This window comes from Odocoileus virginianus, chromosome 20, assembly GCF_023699985.2.
Source record: "Odocoileus virginianus isolate 20LAN1187 ecotype Illinois chromosome 20, Ovbor_1.2, whole genome shotgun sequence".
NCBI classification, from domain to species: domain Eukaryota; kingdom Metazoa; phylum Chordata; class Mammalia; order Artiodactyla; family Cervidae; genus Odocoileus; species Odocoileus virginianus.
In genome coordinates, this window is record NC_069693.1 from 2,825,377 (window position 1) to 2,845,187 (window position 19,811).

The 19,811-nt window shown below is 65.1% G+C and overlaps 1 protein-coding gene and 1 long non-coding RNA gene across 4 annotated transcripts; one reads left to right on the forward strand and one right to left on the reverse strand.

Moving 5' to 3' along the window:
* Nucleotides 1-1,608: 1,608 nt before the first annotated feature.
* LOC139029998 (uncharacterized) lies at nt 1,609-2,976 on the reverse strand. Its single transcript, XR_011482337.1, has 2 exons — nt 2,358-2,976; nt 1,609-1,957 (listed from the first exon to the last, which is right to left on the reverse strand). It is a non-coding gene; the product is annotated as an uncharacterized lncRNA (long non-coding RNA).
* Nucleotides 2,975-19,286, forward strand: ZNF787 (zinc finger protein 787). Of its 3 annotated transcripts, none has more exons than XM_070451714.1 (3): nt 2,975-3,057; nt 10,575-10,662; nt 17,596-19,286. In XM_070451714.1, exons 2-3 carry the CDS (start codon nt 10,584-10,586, stop codon nt 18,672-18,674), a joined length of 1,158 nt encoding a protein of 385 aa, XP_070307815.1. In that variant the 5' UTR covers nt 2,975-3,057; nt 10,575-10,583; the 3' UTR covers nt 18,675-19,286. The 3 variants fall into 3 exon arrangements, with proteins under 3 accessions (XP_070307815.1, XP_070307818.1, XP_070307817.1); XM_070451717.1 differs by lacking the exon at nt 2,975-3,057 and adding an exon at nt 3,318-7,172; XM_070451716.1 differs by lacking the exon at nt 2,975-3,057 and adding an exon at nt 3,318-7,118.
* Nucleotides 19,287-19,811: the final 525 nt, after the last annotated feature.

Below are 19,811 nucleotides of genomic sequence, written 5' to 3' on the forward strand. Positions count from 1 at the left end.
GTCGTGTCGGGGTGACGGTGACAGACGGCCACGTCAGGGTGTTAGACACAGTCACATCAGGGGGTCAGAGTCATATCAGGGGGACAGACACAGTCATATCAGGGGAACAGACAGTCATATCAGAGTGACGGACACAGTCATAGCAGGGTGACAGTCATATCAGGGTGATAGACACAGTCCTATCAGGTTGACAGTCATGTCAGGGTGATAGACACAGTTGTATCAGAGCGGCAGTCATGTCAGGCTGTTAGCCAGTCATATCAGGGTGACAGTCAGTCATATCTGGGTGTGTATGAAAGCTCTCTCTGAGCCTGAAAGGAGGCGAGACTGGAGGCAGGGGGACAGGACAGCTGGGAGTGAACCATCCCCCCCGTCCTCTGTGGCCCTCAGCACCTGGGACTCACGCGTATGGAAATCTGGGGACGTCAGAGAAGCAGAGGGTGGACAGATGTTATCGGAGCACCCGCAGTGTCCCCTCTGGAAGGACTGATTCTGAAGCTGAAGCTCCAGTGTTTTGGCCACCTGATTCAAAGAGATGACTCACTGGAAGAGACCCTGATGCTGGGAGGGATGACAGAGGGTGAGATGGTTGGATGGCATCACCGACTCAATGGGCATGAATTTGGGTAAACTCTGGGAGATGGTGAAGGACAGGGAGGCCTGGTGTGCTGCATGCAGTCCACGGGGTTGGAAAGAGTCGGACATAACTCAGCAGCTGAACAAGTGGCATCAGGAAGTCCAAGAGTAAGGTGCTGGCAAGGTCGTGTTCTGGTGAATGCCCTCTTCAGGGCAGCAGATGGCCGCTTTCTCGCTGTGTCCTCACATGGTGTAAGGGGCCAGGGAGCTCTCTGGGTCTCCTTTTTAAATTTTGTTTATTTATTTACATATTTATTTGGTCGCACTGCATGGCATCTTAGTTCCCTGACCAGGGATCAAACTGGAGCCCCATGCATTGGAAACTCGGGAGTCTCTCTTTTTTGACACCAAATTCATTCAAATTTATTAACAGACATTTAAAATGTGAAACTTACAAAAACATAGAAAATCTACATGATCTTCGGTTTGGTCTGTAGATCATGGACTTTGAGTTTTAACACACAACACAAAAAGCTAGTCCACAAAAGAAAAAGGTAGCATTGTGGACTTTATAGGGTTAAAGATTTCTACTCTGAAACACCTTATCCAGAAAAATCAAAAGACAAGCCACAAACCGAGAGAAAAATATTTGTAAAACTTGCACCTGATAAAGGATTTGGACTCAAAATACAGAAAGACCTCTGAAACAACTCCACCAAAAATGGATAAGGATCTGAACAGACACCCAGCCAAAAAACATTTACAGATAGTAAAAATCATACAAAAATATGCCCAGCGTCATAAGCCACTGTTGTCACTGCTATCTTGTACCCGGCTCTTTGCGACCACATGGACTATAGCCTGTCAGGCTCCTCTGTCTGTGGGATTATCCAGGCAAGAATACTGGAGTGGGGTGCCATGCCCTCCTCTAGGAAGGTCAGAGCATCACCTCAGGGACTAGGTTTCAACATAGGAATTTTCTGGGGACACATGCAGACCATAACACCATACAACACAACAGTAAATCACAAGTTTGTTTCTCTTTAAACTTCTAATTATTGTAAATACACATAACATAAAACTTACCATCTAAACCATTTTAAAGCGCACAGTTTAGTATCACTAAGTACATTCACATTGTTGTACGACCATCACCACCGTCCATCTCCAGAGCTGCTTTCATCTTGCGAATAAACTTTGTCCCCATTAAACACGAACTCCCCATTCCTCCTCCCCACCAGGCTCCTCTGTCCATGGGATTTCCCAGGCAAGACCAGTGGGTTGCCATTTCCTTCTCCAGGCATCTTCCTGACCCAGGGATCAAATCTTCCTCTGTAACACCTCCTGCATTGGCAGGTGGATTCTTTACCACTATCGCCACCTGGTAAGAAAATAATTATAAATAACATCAATAAGTCATCTGTCCCTTAGGTGACAGCCAGCCAACTGAAGACCCAGAAAGGGATCAGAGGGACTGAGCCCGCGAGGACACTGTGGTGTAAGCAGTAATTTAAAAAGAATGTATTTACTAACAGGTAAGCTCACAAAGCGCCCTCCTCTCCAGAGAGGAAGAGGTGAATCCCTGGACGCTATGATCAACCTTCCGTGACAGGAGGCAGTATGCACATGCACGGCCCAATGCAGGAATTGGAAGCCAGACTCCCCGAGTTCGAGCCCAGGACCCGCACCCTCGGTGTGTGGTTTTGGCCAGGTGCCTTGACCTCTCTGTTCCTCGTTATCTGCAAAATGGGACTGGATTATCCACAAACTACTTAATGTACCTAAAACCCCTGGAGGCAGGCGCACAATGTGTTATTGTCGCTCTGCGGGCGGCGCCTGAAGCGATAGGTCCAGTAACGAAAAGACCAGGATGGCAGACGAGAGAGCCCGCCGGGCGCGCGGGCTCCGGCCGCCGCCGGCACGGAAGGGGTTACAACGATAGAGACGACCGGAGGACCCGGGGTAGCTGAGCGGCCCTGCCTGCCACCCTCCTCGACGCCTACCGCCCGACCGCGCAGGCGCGAGAGCCCGGCGCTGGGGCGGGGGGCACCTCCCTGGGCACCCGGAAGTCTCCGCCTAACGGGCCGAGCCCGCGCCTCCTGGCCTGGAAGGGGGCGGGGCCCGAAGCCCCTAGGCGCGCGGCGCCATAGAGCGTGGCCGGAGGACCCGTGTCCTAGACGCGTCCGGAAGTGCCACCCTGGGGCGCCTACTCCGCACCATAGAGCTGGGGGGGGCCCCCGCGGCAGCTAGGGGGGGTCGCTGGATTCGCCTTCCTAGAGCGGCGAGGACGGGGTGGAGGCTGGAAGGGGGGTGGGAAGGGGAGGTGGGGAGCGGCGCGGGCGGAAGCGGCCAGGAAGGTCACTTCCGGCCTGGGCGCCCGTCCCCCTGACCCCAGGGTCTGAGTCGCCGCTGCCGCCGCTGCCACCATCCGCGAGGGAGGAGAGAGGAGGAGTGCGGCGCGGCGGCCCCGGGACCGAGGAGGTGAGGGGAGGGCGCGGGGCCGGGGGCCGTGCGCCCGGGGCCGGGTGGGCGCGCGCCTCAGGGCGCCGGGCTGCGGCCGGGGGGGCGGGCGGGGAGGCGGGCGGCGAGCGCGACTGGGCGGGCGAGTGCGCGTGCGCGCCGCGAGGGGGGGGGCGTGAGTGGGCGCGCGGCCGCTGACGCGGGGCGGGGCGCGGGCGCAGGGAGGGGCCGCGGGCGCGCGACGGGGCCGAGAGCGCGCGCCACGCCCGGGGGCGCGCCCGAGGCGGGGGCGCGCGGCGCGGGCTCGCCGGTAGGGCCGCCTTGTAGCCCCCACCCCCACCCCAGCCTCCTGGCCGCTCGTGGCCGGAAGTGGTGGCGACTCCCGGGACAAGTTGAGGCCCCGGTGGGGGAGGCGGCGCGCGCGGGCCCAGCTGGCCTGACCGGAAACGGCGGCCCCCGGGGGACCGGTGGCGGCCCCCGGCCTGCCCGCTCCCCTTCCCCCCTTTTTTCAAAGGAGCCAGATCCCGTTGCCGCCCCGGGCGGGCTGCTTGCGGCCTTTGATCCGGCCGGTAATTACGGGCATTCCGGCCGGCGGGAGGCTCATTCATTCGCCCGGGCGCGGGCGGCGGGCAGGAAGCGCGTGCGCTGGAGGGGAAATGTTAGGCCAAGGTCAGGCACCGCGTGGCCCGCGGGGCAGGGCGAGGCCGGCGGCCGGTCCCGATGGCCACGCCGAGGCCTCCCAGACGCCCCACCGCGCCCCTGAGCCCCCAACTCGTGGCCCGGACACAAAGGGTGCTACCCCAGTTCATGGAAATGGGTGCCCCTGGGGCACAGGCCAGCCGAGGATGGCGTGATCAGACGGAAGATTGAGCCACGGCGAGTGTGGACAGAGGCTCTTGCGGGCCCATTGGTTGGCATGAGGACAGGGAGATGAAGCAGGCTCGCTGTGTGCGCCGAAGACCTGGACCGGGTCCATGTGCCTCCTCACCTCCGCACTCCTGTCCTCACCCAGGGAATCAGGGAGGTTACCCCAGCCCCAGTCCAGAGGGGCGTTATAGGAAGGGACTGACTTGGTCTGTGTGCTCTGCGTGGTTCCTGGTGCCCGGCCCTGCTTTGGGGATCCAGGGTTAGGATCCAGCTGGGGGTTGGGTCTGCCCTCGCTCCTGGGGAAGCCCGGTTACTGTGGCTTATCTCTTCCCTAAGAACATAAGCCTCTTTGGCTCAACGCAGCTGGCATTCACCCCCCGCGTCTGCAGCAGGCCCTCCAGAGTCCCAGAACACTCAGATCCTATTCCTTCTTGTGTTGTCTCTCTTATCCCCTTCCTCCTGAGGTCTCGGGCTCTAACCCCCGCAGGTGGAGCTAGAGAACTGGAAGGCTTTCAGCCCGGGCGGGGCACCGCTGCGGCTTAGCCCCGGGCTCAAGTCAGACGGACCGGGTTCAGGTCCCAGCTCTGCGTTCACCTTTGTGGCCTCGGAGCACAAGGAGTTTCTCAGTTTCTGTTAGTGAAAAAGAGGGGCCGTACTAATGGCGTTGACCTTGGTAGGAAGGCTCCCAATGCTCTCCTTTTGGAGCCAGCACACAGCTCTCAGAAGTGGGTGTGAATCGGGTGCAGAGGCCTCCGGCGGGCCCGGCATTCCAGTGCTCTGTCTTTTCCAGCCCTGTGACCTTGGACCTGCCGCTTCCCCTTTCCCAGGCTCAGTTCCTCCTCCGACTCCTACAACCCAGAACACAGTCCACCGTCCCTGGATGAGCCTCGTCCATCGAGGCCGCTGCCAGCCCCACCTGGTGCTGGGCCTGGGACACTGGTCCTGGGGCGGTGCTCCAGGCAGAGGGCTGGGGGTCGCCAGGCTAGCCCGGAGCTGGAGGAGCCCAGGGGTAGACGTCTTAAGTCTCGAGGGACAGAGGAACTTGCTGAGAGGACCCTGGGACCGGGGGGCGGGCTGAGTCCCGGGCTGTCGGCGGTGGTCTTGGTCTTGACCTCCAGCCTCTGCCCAGCTGGGCACACTACTGTCGGGCTCCTGGGCTCAGACGCCCGCAGCCCCGACCCTGGATGTGTGTCTTGCAGTGCCCCCAGCCGGCTGAGGCTGTGCCCGGGGACTCTGCTGTGGCCCTGGCCTTCTGGTGGAGACAGACTGCAGCCGGGGACCTGGCCCGTACCCCGGAGGCCCCGGGGTGGGGGTGGTCACCCCACTCGGGCCCCGAAGCAGCATTGGAGCAGGGTCGGCAGGAGTCCGGAGCCTAGCCTTTAGCAGAGCCGCCGCCTCTGCTGGCTTCTTTTGGCCAGGCTTGGGGCCTGGGGAGACGGAGGCTGTTCTGGAGGTTTCTGAGGTGCCTGTTGGTCTGGGGACCTCCCCATGGGGTGGGGCCAATGACTGGCTCGGGGACTCAGAGCTGGCGCCTGGGTTCAGGTGTGACTCGGGTCCTGGGGTGAGTGCTGAGGTCCATGTGTTAGGAGGCCTCCCTGCCCCAGTTGGGGGGGGGGGTCGCTCATCTCTACAGCGGGGCAGGCAGCCCTGTCGTGGGGACAGAGAGGGCACCTCTCACCACTGCGCTGCCCGCCAGCTGCTTCTGGGGTCCACCTTGGCAGGGGGGTCTCCCTGCTCTGCCTGCCTAACCGTTGGGCCCACAGAACACTGGCCTCTCTTTGCTGAACGGGGGTCCTGTGTGGGCTTGCCTCGTCACAAGTGACACTGGGGACCCACACGTGGCCCAGCCTGGAGGCGCAGGGTCAGGCCGGCCAGGACGTCCTGACTCCCTGGGCTGGAGGAGCTCACCATCTGCCTGGGTGTGTGTGGACACGTAGGGCGGAGGAAGTCGGGGAGAGCCTCCCAGGGACGTGGGCTCGGCTGTAATCGGGAGTAAAGGGAGCTGGTGCCCCTGTTCTCGGCGGAGGGGAGGACGGGCCTTGGACGATGGTGTGTCCCGAGGCGCGGGGAGGTTGGGTCAGCCCCAGACGGGTCTTAATTGGGCTCCAGAGGCTTGTCCACATTTCCTGGGTGCCCAGCTCATTGTGGAGGCCGCCCTTCGTCTCGTGATCTGGACGCCAAGCCCGTGAAAATGAGGCGCAGGGTGGTGCACCCGCCCCAGGGGCGTGGCTGGGGGGTGAGGCCGCCTCCACCCTGGCCGCCTGCCCACCGGCCCAGAGAGGGCAGCCTCCCGTGCCCTCGGTGGCCACGGGGATCAGGAGGTGCCCACGCTGCCCCTGTGCCCAGCCCTCGGTGTGCTGGCTGGTCTTGTTTGGGGAAAAGGGACAGTGGGGCTGAGGGAAGGCAGGAGTCTGGGAAGGCTTCCTGGGGGAGGTGCTGTGTTCCCTGGGCTCTGGCGGCGGGTCTCCAGGGAGAGGGCTGGCAGGTGGGTGAGGTGGAAGGAAGTGCCCTGCAGACACCAGAGCCCCCAGAGGGCGTGGGGTCTGGCCCATTGCTGTCGAGGGGTGACAGAACCAGCGATGGCCCACGCGTGCAGCTCTTTTTTTGTCCTGAAGAGTATGTTTTTTTAAAGGAATCTTCAGTTATCCACCAGCATTTAAGGGCAGGACTGTTCACAGACGTGTGGGAAGCTCTAGGAAGGTTGGTGGTGGCCAGTTGGAGAGCAGATCCCTGGAAGGCTAGAAGGTGCCGGGCAGGTGCGAGGCGGGGCAGGGCCCCCTGGAGGAAGTGCGTCTGCAGGGCTGACCTGGCAGACAGCCGCCCGGGTCTGGAGTTTGGACCGAGCACAGGGGCCACGTGTGGGGGTGGTTCGGGCAGGGGGGTGGCGGGACCGAGCTACCCGTAATAAAACAGACAGCAGCTCCCCTATGAGGAGGTTGCCGCACGGACAGGTCACCCTCTTACAGCTCACGGTGACCACGTGCCCCTCGCCCGGAGCCCCCAGGGACCTGCCTTCGGCGAGCGGAGTCACCGCGGCCTCTCCCCTCCGAGACCAGCGCTTCCTCTTTCCTCTCCTCCTCCAGCTGCCACGGGCCGCGTGCGCGTCCCTCACCGGTGACGGCCGTTTGGGCTGTTTCCACGCTCGGCTCTTGTGACTTCTGCTTCCGCGGATACGCGAGTGTAAACTGTCGTGCGGACGAGTTCTCAGCCCTCGGGTTCGTGGCCGGAAGTGGGGTCGTCGGGTCACCCCGTGGACCTGGCAGCAACGTGTGCGTGCGCGCCCCCGCCTCTCTGCCTGTTCGCGCGCGCACGTGCTTTCGGTGGTCGTCGAGTCCGCCCAGCGCGCCTGCGCTGGGGTCTGTCTGTGGTCTTGACACCACGACCAGCATCTGTCTCTTCGTGTGCTCGCCAGCTCGGAGAAGTGTCTCTTCCCATTCTCTGCCCCTTTTCAGTCGACTGACTTGTTTGAACCGAGTGCCTTGAAAAGATGAATCGGTCCATGGTGTGGGGAGCGGATTTGGAAAGGGCTTGGGGGGCGCAGGCCCCGGGGGTGGGAGTTGGGTGAGGGCGGTGAGGGTGGGCTCGGGCAGGGCAGGACCCTCCTGGGGTGGAGTCCGAGAGGTAGCCACCGGCCTTCGGTGGCCACAAGGCTGGGGCGGGGGCTGGGGAAGAATGGCCAAGGGAGGAGCCGGGGGTCCCAGCTAAGGCCTGACGGCAGCCCAGGAACAGAGAGGCGGGCTGTCTCCGGCAGCGGGAGCCCTGGGCGCGGGCGCCGGAGCAGGGCCGGCCGGAGGAGGAGGCGAGGTTGGCAGCGGAAGAAAGAGCCGGCGGGTAATTGGTGGGCAGGCATCCAGGGCAGGTGGGTGGGTCTAATAACAATAATAATAATAATTTGTCTCGCGGGCCCTGCTGGCTCCCAGGCTAATTGGGTCGCTCCAGGGCCCGGCGGGGGTGGGCCTCCGTCTCTGTGGAGTGGGTGGGGGTCAGAGCGGGCGGCCGGCCCTGACAGGTGTGCCGGGCCTGGAGCGTCTGGGGGCCGGGAGGGCAGGACCCACCACCTTCAGCCTCCAGAGTCATCAGGTTCCACAGTTGGGCTGGCGCGGGAATCGCTCCATCTCCCCCAGGGAGTCGCCGGGTCAGGGGCTGCCCCAGCCCTCAGCTCTGGGTGGGAGGGACTGCGGCTTCCCCTCCTCCTCAGGTCCCGGGGTAGGACCCCAAGCCCCCGGGGTGGCACAGGGGGCCGAGCGGCCGCAGTGGAGGAGCGCACCAGTGGCCGAGGGTGACCCTCCAGTGCATGCCCTGGGCCCTTCACAGGGACCCAGGGGATCTCCCGGGGCGCGCTCCGGCTCCTCCCCCCACCCGGGCTCCTGGGGTCCCTGCTGTGCAAGGCCTCAATGGGGACACAGGGCCTGGCCCCCGAGCCAGAGCGGCACCCCGCGGCCCCCACAAGAGGCCCAGCAGGTGGATGGATGCAGGGTGTTCATCCCGTGGTTGGTTTTAAGTCTCCCTTCCCCGGTGGGTGGGGTCACCACCCTCTGCTCAGGGCCAAAACCAGAATGCAGAGCGGACTGTTCCGGGACCCGGGTGTGCCCCGTGCCAGGTGGGAGACCGCACGGCCCCCTAGAAGTCAGCCAGAGAAGCTGCCGTTTGTGGAGCTTAGTTGTGGAACGTAGTTGGGGCTCCCTGCCAGGTTCTGAGTTCCGCCCCGCCCCTGCCCCGTCCCCTCCGCTGCCGGCTCCCCCTAAGGCTCCTGCAGGCCTTTTCCCAAGCGCCCGCATGGCCGGCGCTTCCCTGAATCCTGGCGGCCCCTGTGCCCTGGCCTCCGGTTTGCATACTCTGACCTGCCGCTGGTTGGCCTCGCTGAGGGTCTGTGTAGACACCTCGGGCCCACTTTGACCCAGTGAAAACCGCCCTTCCTTGGAGGGCAGCTCCTAGGAGGGTCGTGTGTGCGCCCCCGCCCCCGCTCTGCTCCTGTGTGTCCACCGAGGGGCCTTCCCCTGCCCTCCTCTGCCCTCCTGGGGCTTCCAACTGGACCGACTAAGGCGATCAGCAGGGGAGCATATGGATTCCGTTAAGCAGGAGCTCCGGAAAGCCGAGTGACGGGGTGGGGCTTGCGTGCTGGGGGGTAACCGGGGGCCCTGGGCCGGGGTGGGGGGACGAAGGAAGGTCATGTTGGCAGGTCCCCCGCCCTCTGGGGCGTCGCCCCCTCCTGGTGCAGGACTCGCTCTTGCGGGGACTTGCCTCCTCCTCTCGGGGAGTTGTGGGTTCACAGTGAGCTCTTTGCACCAGGATGCTGGGTGTGGGCAGGGATCTTGCAGCTCGGGGCCTGCCCCGCCTTGGAAACCGGGTGGTGTCTCCCTCACTGCCCTGTCTGAGCTGCCCCCTCCGGGGGTGTGGGGACCTCTGGCCTCGGGGCAAGCTGCCCAACACCTCCCTGTTCTGCGTCCCCTCCCCTGGAGCCTGTGGACGCCCTGGGGAGGACGGAGTCCTGCCACCCGCCTTCTCAGTGCGGGAAGCGGCCGGAGGTGGACGCCGGGCCGGGAAGGCCCTGCTTGCTTGACTTGGATGCGGTTGTTCCCGCTCCACACGTGGCCGCCCGGCAGACAGGTGTGGATCGGAAGGCTCACTGAGCGGCCCCCGCTCGCCTGGCCGCTTCTCCTTCTCTCACTCGTTTCTGAGTGGACGGTGCCGGAGTCAGGACCTGCGCGCACATCTCAGTCTGTCTAGGTGTTCACTGGGGTGTGAGCCGCCTCGTGAAGGGGACAGTCCGGCGGTTGCCACTCGCAGAGCTGTGCAGCCGCTGCTCATCGCTCAGAGAAGCCCTGTGCCCACACGCGGGCGCTCACCCCATCCCCATCCCCATCCCCGGCCCAGCCCGACCTTCTGTGGCCCGCACTCGGCTCCCCTTGCTGCGTCTGCGCGGCGCTGCTGTGAAGGCGGCCGAAGGTGGCCTCGGAGCGGGATTCCAGGGTCAGGCGGGCTGAGCCCGAGTTGGCCCGCCAAGCTGTTCCCAGGGTGACCGCCCGGTTGGCATGCCCGCGCAGCCCTGTGCCCGGACTGTGGGGTTGTACCCGCTCAGCCTCCGGGGTGTCTGTCCTTCTGTGGGGTCTGGGGTGGAGGCGGCGGGGGGCTGGGGGCCCGTGTGTCAGCGTTCGGCGGGCTGCCTCCTGGCCTTGGAGCCTCCGCGCTGCTCGGGGGTTCACGGGTGTCCCCACCGTCAGCAGCGCCTGCTGTGTCTGGGGCTGTCGGGGTCTCGGGGTGGTGTGTCCCGGGCCCACCAGCTTCCTGGGAGCCCCGTGCCCCCCACCCCTCCACCCGTCCCGGAGCACGCTTCTCCGAGTGCTGATCCCTGGAGAGCATCGTCCCCTCGTCCCGGGCCCGGTGCGGGGTCTCACCTGACTGGCCCACAGCGGAGAGCAGACCGCCGACCAGGAGCCCCTCTGATGCTGGGCCGCGCCCCTGGCCCACCCACCACACAGCGTCGCCAGGCCTCGTCCTGGGGCAGAGAGGCCTCGGGGGCGGCCGTCCTGGAAGGCGGCTGGGGTCCCTGGCTTGGGCTGAGCGCCTCCTGCGTCTGTCTGTGGCCATCCCAGCGGGGGGCGGTGGGTGCAGCTCGGGGCCGCGTCCACTCTGGCGTCTTGTGAACCCTCTCCTTGTCTCCCGTCCGACAGGGCCCAGACATGGAGCTGCGGGAAGAGGCCTGGTCTCCGGGGCCGCTGGACTCTGAGGACCAGCAGATGGCCAGTCACGAGAACCCAGGTGAGGGGCCCTGTGCTTCTCCCAGCCGACCCCGCACCCTGCCCGCCCCCTGGCAGCTCGGGCCCGACTGTGCCTCCGGGGCCCAGCCAGCCGCCTCCCAGGCCTGGTGGGGTCTCTGTGGCCCCCCCAGCCGGGAGCCTTTGGGGGCGGCCCCCTTGGCTTCCCCGGGTCGGGGCTCCTCAGCCCGAGGAGGGGCTGGGGGCTGGGGGCCAGGATAGATACAGGGCCAGGCATGACTGTGACTGCGGGCGTGGAGCCTGTCGTGGGGGCCCAGGCTTCTGGGTGGTCCTGGGCCTGGGTCTTGATCTTTCATTTAGAATATTGACAGCCTGCCTTATTTAATAAAGCGTTACTTGGCTTGAGTAAAACTCCTCTGTGAGCCCCCAGGGATGAGGCTTTGTGTGCTGAGACCCCGTCACAGCTTCCCCTAGCCCCCGCCCTCGGTGGGAGCCGTGGTCCCGTTTCCAGGGGTTTCCCGGGCTTCCCGTGCAGGGTGCCTGCGAAATAAAGTGTGAAGTGCTCTGTGCTGCTGTCGATGCGTCTTCGTGCGTCCTGACCTGGGTCCGAGACCTCTCCTGTGAGGGGCCGGGGGCCAGCGGGCTCAGGGCTCCCGGCCTGGGGGGCAGAGGCCCCGCCCTACGGGGAGGGCCCCAGCCCCTCCTTCCCCGCATCGCCCCGCCTCCCTGTCTTTTACCACTTTAACCTTGCCGTTGGTTTCCTTCTGGAAACTTCCAGCCGACAGTGCGGTGGCCTCGCGTCCCGCCGACCCCAGCAGTGAGCCGCGCCAGGTGGTCCTGCACTCCTTTCCTGGAGGGTTTGAGAGAACAGCCCCAGGTGCCACAGCCGTTCACCCATAAACTCTCCGCAAGCAGCAAAAGCTCGTCTCGGCTGATGGACTCAGCGTTGCCCCTGACTGCCCCCGCCCCCAGCCGCCCCCAGAAGGCAGTTTACCTCGGAGCCTGGAGTTCTGGCCCCCACGCCCTGTACTCAGCCGTGCTCCTGGGCAGGCCCTGAGGGGCAGGTAGGCTCACCTGCGCTCTGCCCAGCGGTCTGCTCGGGCCCGCCTGGGGCTGCCCCCACCCTGTGACCCCTGCTCCCAAGCCACTAGACCTGCAAGCTTCCCAGCTGCTCTGCCCCCCCTTGCCCTGTGGGGCCCCCCGTAGGCCCCTCCCGTGATGGGCAGCGCGGGCCCCCTGCCCTGAGACCCCTGGTGCCGTCTGGTGCCGTGGGGAGGGCCGAGGGGCCTTGGGAGCAGGGCTGTGAGCCTGGGGCATGGGATGGCGGGGCCACCAGGAGCCAGGGCTGGTGCTGGGGTGGACTGTCAGCTGGCTGCAGCCAGGCTCTGTGGTGACTGCCTCACAGAAGGGCTGACCCCAGCCCCAGGCCTGCAGACCCTGGGGGTGAGCCGGCAGGGGTGCAGTGTGAGAGCCGACCAAGTCTTCCAAGTCAGGGCGCTCAAGAGAGAGGCTGTCCAAACATGGATCATGGGTGAAGAGAGGGCCTGACTCTGAGGCGGGGAGGAGTCTTCAGCTGCTGGTTTTCAGGGCCAGGCTCCAGGCCTCGGGCGGTCAGGCCCGCCTGTCCTGTCTCAGCGCCACTAGTGTGAGTCCCGCAGAGTCCCGGGAGTGCAGTGTCCCGCCTGCCTGAGCCGGGGTGACAGCAGACCCCGCGTGAAAACACAGCAAACCCCACCCGATGTGCCCTGGCCACACCAACTGGGCTCCCAAGGAGCAGAGCCCCGAGCACAGCTGGATGGGGACGGGCCAAGTGGTGTTAGGGGGCGGGGAGCTGGCCGCGAGGCCGTCCTTGGGGGTCACTGCGGGCAGCAGCTGCAGCATGTGTTCCATACAGAGCAGCAACGGGGCCGGCAGGCCGCCTGGCCGGCTTCCTGACTGTGTTCAGGGAGAGCGCCCACCAGGGAGGCCCCAGGCAGAGCAGGGCCTACAGGGAGGGGCTTCAGGGTCCAGCCCCCAGCGGGCACCGCAGTGGGGAGGGGAAGGTACTGACCAAATGCGGGTGGCGGCAGGGCGGGGGTCCCTGGGAGAGCAGGTCACGCACGCACAAGAGGACCCCCGAGGAGCTGGAAACACCGCCCAGAGCGCAGCCGCCTGCGAGTTCAGGGAAGCTGATGTCCAGAAACGGGCAGACAGGGAGCTGGAGTTCGTCCTTCTGCCCCCACCCCGCAGGAGCTGTTAGCTAAGAGAAAGGGGCCGAGGAGGGTGTTCTCAGACAGGGAGGTGTCAGAGGTGCGCTCCCAGACAGGCGGGACTGTGCGCAGGGGCTTGGAAGGACAAGACCAGGACTGCGCTGCCCAGAGGCAGAGCTCAGCAGAGAGCCAGCAGCACAGACTGGGATGTTCCAAGGTGAAGGTGGAGGAGCCCAAGACAGTGAGAGCAGTGCATCGCGCTCTGAGAAAACCGAAGGTGAAAAGGAGGAGCATGTACAATCAAAAAGAAACAAAGATGACAGCAGGGTTAAGAAAAAAGAAAGGTACTGAAGTTAGTTAAAGAAAGCCCCGAGAAGACAAAATCCAGTATAAGGAAGAGAACAGTGAAACCTACGAGTCCAGAAAACACTCCTGAAATGGAAAAGTTGGGTGTCGAAGGAGCAAGTCGAAAATCTGAGAACATCCACTCGGATGGATGGTCTTCAACTCAAGTCGCTGGGCTTGAAGCAGCAGACCCCTGGGGAAGAGGTACCTGGGGAAAGAGTGAATGACCCCCGGGGAAGAGGAGATGGCCTCGCGCTCAGCCGGTCAGCGGCGCCTTCTGCCAGAGCAGAGTGGAGAGGTTCTGTTTCTGATTGTCGAGGGAAGGAAAGGGAGGGCTGTGAGTCGCATCATATGCCCACAGGAAAACCAACCTGCCCATTTGAAGGGCGCAGGTGAACTCGTTACCCGCAGAGCCAAGCAGACCGCCTCTGCGTGGGCCCTTCCTGGGGGATCTGCGGGCCAGGAGCCCCAGGTGGCCGGGGCCAGATCCACGGGCAGGGAGTGGGGCCAGGCTGGCTGTGAGTCCTGAGGAATCACGCTTGGCCCAGCCGGTGTGCGCACAGCCATCCCGATGCTGGTGATGTGATGTCAGCAGTCTGGCAGAGATGGCGCTGGTCCAGGTTCTCTCCTCCCCTTGTGAGGACCGAGATGCCGGTGTCTAAGGAAGACCACAAAGAAGCCTGCTGGCTTGGATCTGTATGGAAAGTGTCAGTTAGAACTTACAGGAATTTCACCTTTTTTTTTTTGGTTAAAAAAAGAACTGTTCGCTTCCAGATTTGGAGCTTGAAATTGTTTCCTGCTCAGAGAAACCAGAGCGCCCTTGTAAAAATGGCCGGCTGCAGGGCTGGGGTAGGAAGTGTGGGTGAGCCTCCTCGAGGCTCCCATGGGCTGCAGCTGGCAGGGTGATGGGGTGCAGGTGCGGCCCAGTAGATGGTGTAAATCCGTGGGCTCGGCGCACTGAAGAAAGGGAAGGTTACTTGGTCACGCTGGAGGACAATGGAAGGCCGGGCAGATGAGGGAAAATGAAGTCCATCCTGCCGTAAGCCTGTGAAATTGACCACTGGGTCCCAACCAGCGGGCGAGGGAGCATCTGTAAAAACTACTCCGGCTACAGAATGCAGAGCTGACCGCAATCAATGCAGGACAAGTGCCCTGTCAAGACCAAGGTGGGCCCCTGTGCCAGCTGCGTGCAGGAGAAACCACAGGAGTGCCGTGCCTTGCATCCCTCCGTGATTCAGTTGATCTCCGAGTTCCTGAATGTCAGTGGCCCTTGATGTCACAGAAACGATACGACATCACACGAGAGGCGATAATCCACGCCTTTAGTGAGAGGACGGGATTGCAGCTTCAGGATGACCGGCCACAGGGCTGGTGGGGCTGGATCCCCAGCTGCAGCCCACAAGGAGGAGCTGGCAGCCTGCGAGGGTCCAGTGGGCCCCAGGGCTCTGTGAAAGGAAGATTGTCAGGAAGAGCAAGAGACCCGGGAAGCTGTGTATTACACAGGACCTAACAGACTTAGCTGAAGTGAGAAGTAAAGGGACCAGACTCATGTCTGGGGGCGTGCACTTGGGTGACGCCTGCAGGATTGTGAGGGGGCCATTCCAGCTTGGCTCTCTGGGCTTGGCGTGGGCTGTGCGTGGGGCCCGGCATGGAGGGGCCCCAGGGGCGCCCGGACGCGTCTCAATGGGGCATTTGTCCTGCGTTGATTGTGGTCAGCTCTGCATTCTGTTGGTGGGCTCTCTGCATGTCCTGTGTTCTGGGACAGAAAGGAGAAGGGTTAACATCCAGTCAAGCCTTAGTCCGCTTGGCGGGCTCCGTCCCAGGGCAGGAAGCTGCGAGGTCGTGGGCATGGGTGGGCAGCAGGACCCCCTCGGGGCCTGAGCTGAGAGGAGGACAGTGACAGCTGCTGTGGGCTGAGGGGGCCTGGTGCCCGGGACACCCCCTTCCCTCCCCGCCCCAGAAGGGTAGCTGTTACGCTCAGCAAGGCGGTCACAGCCTCTTGTGCCGTTTTGTTGAGGGAGCCCTTTGGCGCTGGTCTCTGTGCTCTCCTCTCTGGGAATTCGTGCATCCAGTTAAGGATGACTCCCAGCGCAGAGACGTTGGCCCGGTGAGGAGGGCGGACCGGGGGCAGCCGCTGACCCCCTTCCAGACTCGGACTCGGGGTGCATGAGAGTACGGGGCCCTGCATCCACTGCAGGAGACCAGGGGTCCGCAGGTTGAGGGGCAGGCCCGCCTCCCTGAGTCAGTGGACTCCACTGGGCCGTTTAACACCTGCTCTAAAGTAGTGCCTGCGGTGAAGGCGGCACAGCGCCGGTCCCCGTTCCCCGCCCCCCGCCCCCCTGCGCAGACCTCGGCGCAGCCCCCACTCAGCCCAGCCCTGCGGCCCCGCAAGCTTTCTCTCCTGCTTCCGGACCGGCGCTCCGCCCCTCGCCCTCCACCCGCATCCAGGACTCCTGGTTGAGTTCCAGGGGTCTCACGGGTTCAGGCGGATTGTGTTATGTCTGGGTCCTTGCGATGGCAAATGCACGTCATCGCCTAGTCACGTGTCTTGTTAAACTTTCGGGGCAACTTGGAAAGCAGAGCGTGTACTTCGTGGTTTCCCGCCAAGAGCAAGCCCGCCTCCCACCCCTCCCTTTCCCACGCCTCGGGACGTCGTGTGCTTATGACCTTTTCTTGTTTGCCCCCTTGGCCTCGCTGCGTGGCTTGCTGGATCTCAGGGCCCCAGTCGGGGTGGGACTGGGGCCCACGAGGCAGTGGAGTCCTAACGGCGGCCGTCCGGAGTTCCGGATTTATGTTGATGTCAAAGTGGAGTGGGCCACAGGCCGTGTCTTCGGAAGCGCCTCCCACCCCGCCCAGGCTTCCTACCGAAGTGATGTCCTGTCCCAGCACAGGCCTTGTTCCGGTGCTCCTCGCGTGGAGCCCTGGTTCTCAAAGCGTCGGTGCTCAGAGTCAGCGAGGGTGGCGCGTGGGGCACCGTCCCCCAGCGGAGCTGGAGCTCAGGGCGGCCGCCGGGGATCCGGACTGCGGGCCCCTGGTGATTCTCTGTCCCCAGGCCGTGTCGCCGCGGGCGGCGGCTCATCTGGCTGACCCCTCGGTGTCCTCACCGCGAAGGCCCGAGGCCCCAGCGCCCACCTCGAGGGACTTTACGCACGTATGCTTACCGAGCGCACGAGGACGTTATCTCGAGGACCGTGTTGGGGCACTTTTCCCCGGCCGGGTGCTGGAACACAGGGTCCGACCGCTGGCCCTGTGGGCTTGCAGGCTAGTGAGAGGGAGCAGGAAAACAGAGTTAGGTAGGTTATGGTGGGGTTCACCTGAGCGACGCCTTCGCGGTGCACCTGGGGGAGGGGCCGGAGGCTGGCGGGCGGGGCCATTCCAGGGGCGGGGCCGAAGCCTGGTGGGCGGGCCGTGGCTGGGGCGAGGCTGGGTCCGGGTGGGGGCGAGGCTGAGCCCAGGGGTGGAGCCGGAGAGTTGTGAGCGGGGCCTAAGCCTGGTGGGAGGGGCTCACGCCGGGGCAGGTGTCTTGAGCTTGAGCACCCTAAACCCGTCTCCATTCTGTAGCTCAGGCCCGAGCCGCACAGGGAAGGCAGATGTCGCCGAGCGTGCACCCAGATCTCGTGGAGCCGCTCATCTCTCCCGGGAGGCCGCCCGGGCCAGCGGCGGCGCAAATGTATTAGAGGCTTTGTAGGGCAGAGGCCCGCGGAGGTGTCCTCGGTGGTGTCCCCGGCTCGCGGGCGCCGCCACGGAGGCCCCACGCTTCTTTCTTGTCTCTACCGGGCACACAGAACCAGGGTCCAGGCTGAGGACGTCCGTGGTAGAGGCTGCGGGGTGTGGGGTTGCACTCCCAGTTGGGGGGGCGGGCGGTGTCAGGCCTGTCCTGCTGGCCTGTGATCTCATTAACCAGTCCGACCCCCGCAGCCAGGTTGTCTTCCCAGAACCCAATTTTGACCCTGTCCTTACCCGGTCTGTAACCCTACGGAGAGCCGCGAGCCCTCGTCCCCGGGTGAGATGGGAGCCACCTGGTGCCAGGGGCTCCTGCCTCAGGGGTCCTTCTGTACTAGGGCCTTCCCTAGCCCTCCACCCCCAGCCCCGTTCGATTCTGTTGATTCCTTTAGCAGACATTTATGGAATCCCCACCAAGTCCCGGGCATTGTTCTGGGTGTGGGGGAAACGGCTGTGAAGGAAGGAGAAGCCCTAGGGGATGGGTTCGGAGTGTTTGGTAAAACGCAGGAAACTGGGGGCGGGGGTGTGTGGGGACGGGGACTGAGCGAGCACTTCTAACCCGGGCAGGCCCGGCAGGCCAGGTTCTCGGCGCTCCGAGGGAGGTGCTGCCCCCGGCCTGGTGCAGGGGAGCCGCTTCCTGAGGCCTCGCAGCGCGGCAGGGGAGCAGCCCCAGCCGCCCTCCACGGGCTCTCTGACGCCCTCTCCCCCCTTCCTTGCAGTGGATATCCTCATCATGGATGACGACGACGTCCCCAGCTGGCCCCCGACCAAGCTGTCCCCGCCCCCGTCGGCGCCCCCCGCCGGCCCCCCGCCCCGGCCGCGGCCGCCCGCGCCCTACATCTGCAACGAGTGCGGCAAGAGCTTCAGCCACTGGTCCAAGCTGACGCGGCACCAGCGCACGCACACGGGCGAGCGGCCCAACGCCTGCGCCGACTGCGGCAAGACCTTCTCGCAGAGTTCGCACCTGGTGCAGCACCGGCGCATCCACACGGGCGAGAAGCCCTACGCCTGCTCCGAGTGCGGCAAGCGCTTCAGCTGGAGCTCCAACCTCATGCAGCACCAGCGCATCCACACGGGCGAGAAGCCCTACGCCTGCCCCGACTGCGGCCGCAGCTTCACGCAGAGCAAAAGCCTGGCCAAGCACCGGCGCTCGCACAGCGGCCTCAAGCCCTTCGTGTGCCCGCGCTGCGGCCGCGGCTTCAGCCAGCCCAAGAGCCTGGCGCGCCACCTGCGGCTGCACCCCGAGCTCTCGGGGCCCGGGGTGGCGGCCAAGGTGCTGGCGGCCAGCGTGCGCCGGGCCAAGGCGCCCGAGGAGGCGGCGGCGGCGGACGGCGAGATCGCCATCCCGGTGGGCGACGGCGAGGGAATCATCGTGGTGGGCGCACCCGGCGAGGGGGCAGCGGCGGCGGCCGCAGCCATGGCGGGCGCGGGGGCCAGGGCGCCGGGACCCCGCTCGCGGCGCGCCCCGGCCCCCAAGCCGTACGTGTGCGTGGAGTGCGGGAAGGGCTTCGGGCACGGGGCCGGGCTGCTGGCCCACCAGCGCGCCCAGCACGGGGACGGGCTGGGGGCGGCGGGGGGTGAGGAGCCGGCGCACATCTGCGTGGAGTGTGGCGAGGGCTTCGTGCAGGGCGCGGCGCTGCGCCGGCACAAGAAGGTGCACGCCGTGGGCGCGCCCTCGGTCTGCAGCCACTGCGGACAGAACTACTACCGGGCGGGCGGGGACGACGACGACGAGGACGACGAGGAGGAGGCGGCGGGCGGACGCTGCAGCGAGTGCCGCGGCGGGGAGGGTCGGTAGGGGCGGCGGCCCGGGGGGGGCGGGGCCCCTCGGGCTGGGCGGGGACGACGGCGCGGGACCCAGAGGCCTGGGCGAAACGGACACAGGGGCGCCCCGGGGGTGGGGCGGGGCGCGCGGGGCGCTCGCCCGGCCCCTCCCCGCGCCCGCCGCTCGGCCTGGCCTGGCCCCGTCGGTTCTCGGCCGAGCCCGAATCGAGACGTTGGGTGGGAACTAGAGAGACCAAGACGCGACGAAACCCGTGAACGAAAGACCATTTCGCCCTCTTTCCTTCCCCCGCCGACGGGGCTGCTGCGGGAACGGCGAGCAGTGCGCCCTTTCCTCTCGGAGGGGCCCCAAGCGGGAAGGGAGAGAGGGTCCTTTTCCCTTTTAGAATTTTCTTTTAATCATACCGCCTCCTGCCCCCGCCCGCCTGTTATTTTCTTCCCCTTCGCGGTCTCAGCCTTTCTCCTCTCCCTACCCTCCCCCACCCCGCCGGGTCTGGGGTCGCGGAGGCGTGCGGAGCCGAGCGCCCGCATCCCGGGCGACCCCGCGGAGAGCGGGTCCCGTCTCATCCCAGGCCTGGGCGCGGCGGGAGGAGGGCGCGGGGGCAATAAATCGCACTATCCGATCGTCCCTCCTGTGCGTGGTTCTTGAGTCCAGGGAAACGGAGGGCCCCAAACTCGGGCAGCCGCTGCTGGGTGGGTGGGGGGCACGGGCCAGGCCGGAGGAGAGAGACCGACGCCGGCCCAGGCCGTGCTCGCGCCCTGGGAGTTGTCCTGGGAGAGTGATCGGCCGACTGCGGCAGCGGGCTCTGGGCCCCCGCGGGAGCGGCGCCCTCAATCCGGGCTGGAGGACGGGCAGGCCCGTGAGGACCAGGGGTGTTCCGAGCGAAACCCGCCCACCTGCTGCTTTTAAAAGGACTCCGGCGGCCGGGAGGTGGGGCGGAGCGGGGGTGCGCAGGCCGTGCCTCGCTTCGCGGTGGCGGGCAGATCTCCCCCGCGCTGCCAAGGACCCCAGGCTCCCGTCTCCACCAGCCCCGGCGGCCCCGCCTGCGTCCAGCGTCTTGGAAGACTTGCCCTGCACCTTGTATCCCGTCCTCAGATCCCCTGCGGGAGCAGGGGACAGCCACGAGTTACACGTCACCGCAGAGGAGTGCTT

Excerpts from the sequence above, each read along its gene's own strand:
- ZNF787 (XM_070451714.1), top strand. The coding sequence starts at position 10,584 with ATGGAGCTGCGGGAAGAGGCCTGGTCTCCGGGGCCGCTGGACTCTGAG. Across the intron at positions 10,663-17,595 it reads GGCCAGTCACGAGAACCCAG|TGGATATCCTCATCATGGAT; the intron begins GTGAGGGGCCCT and ends CCTTCCTTGCAG.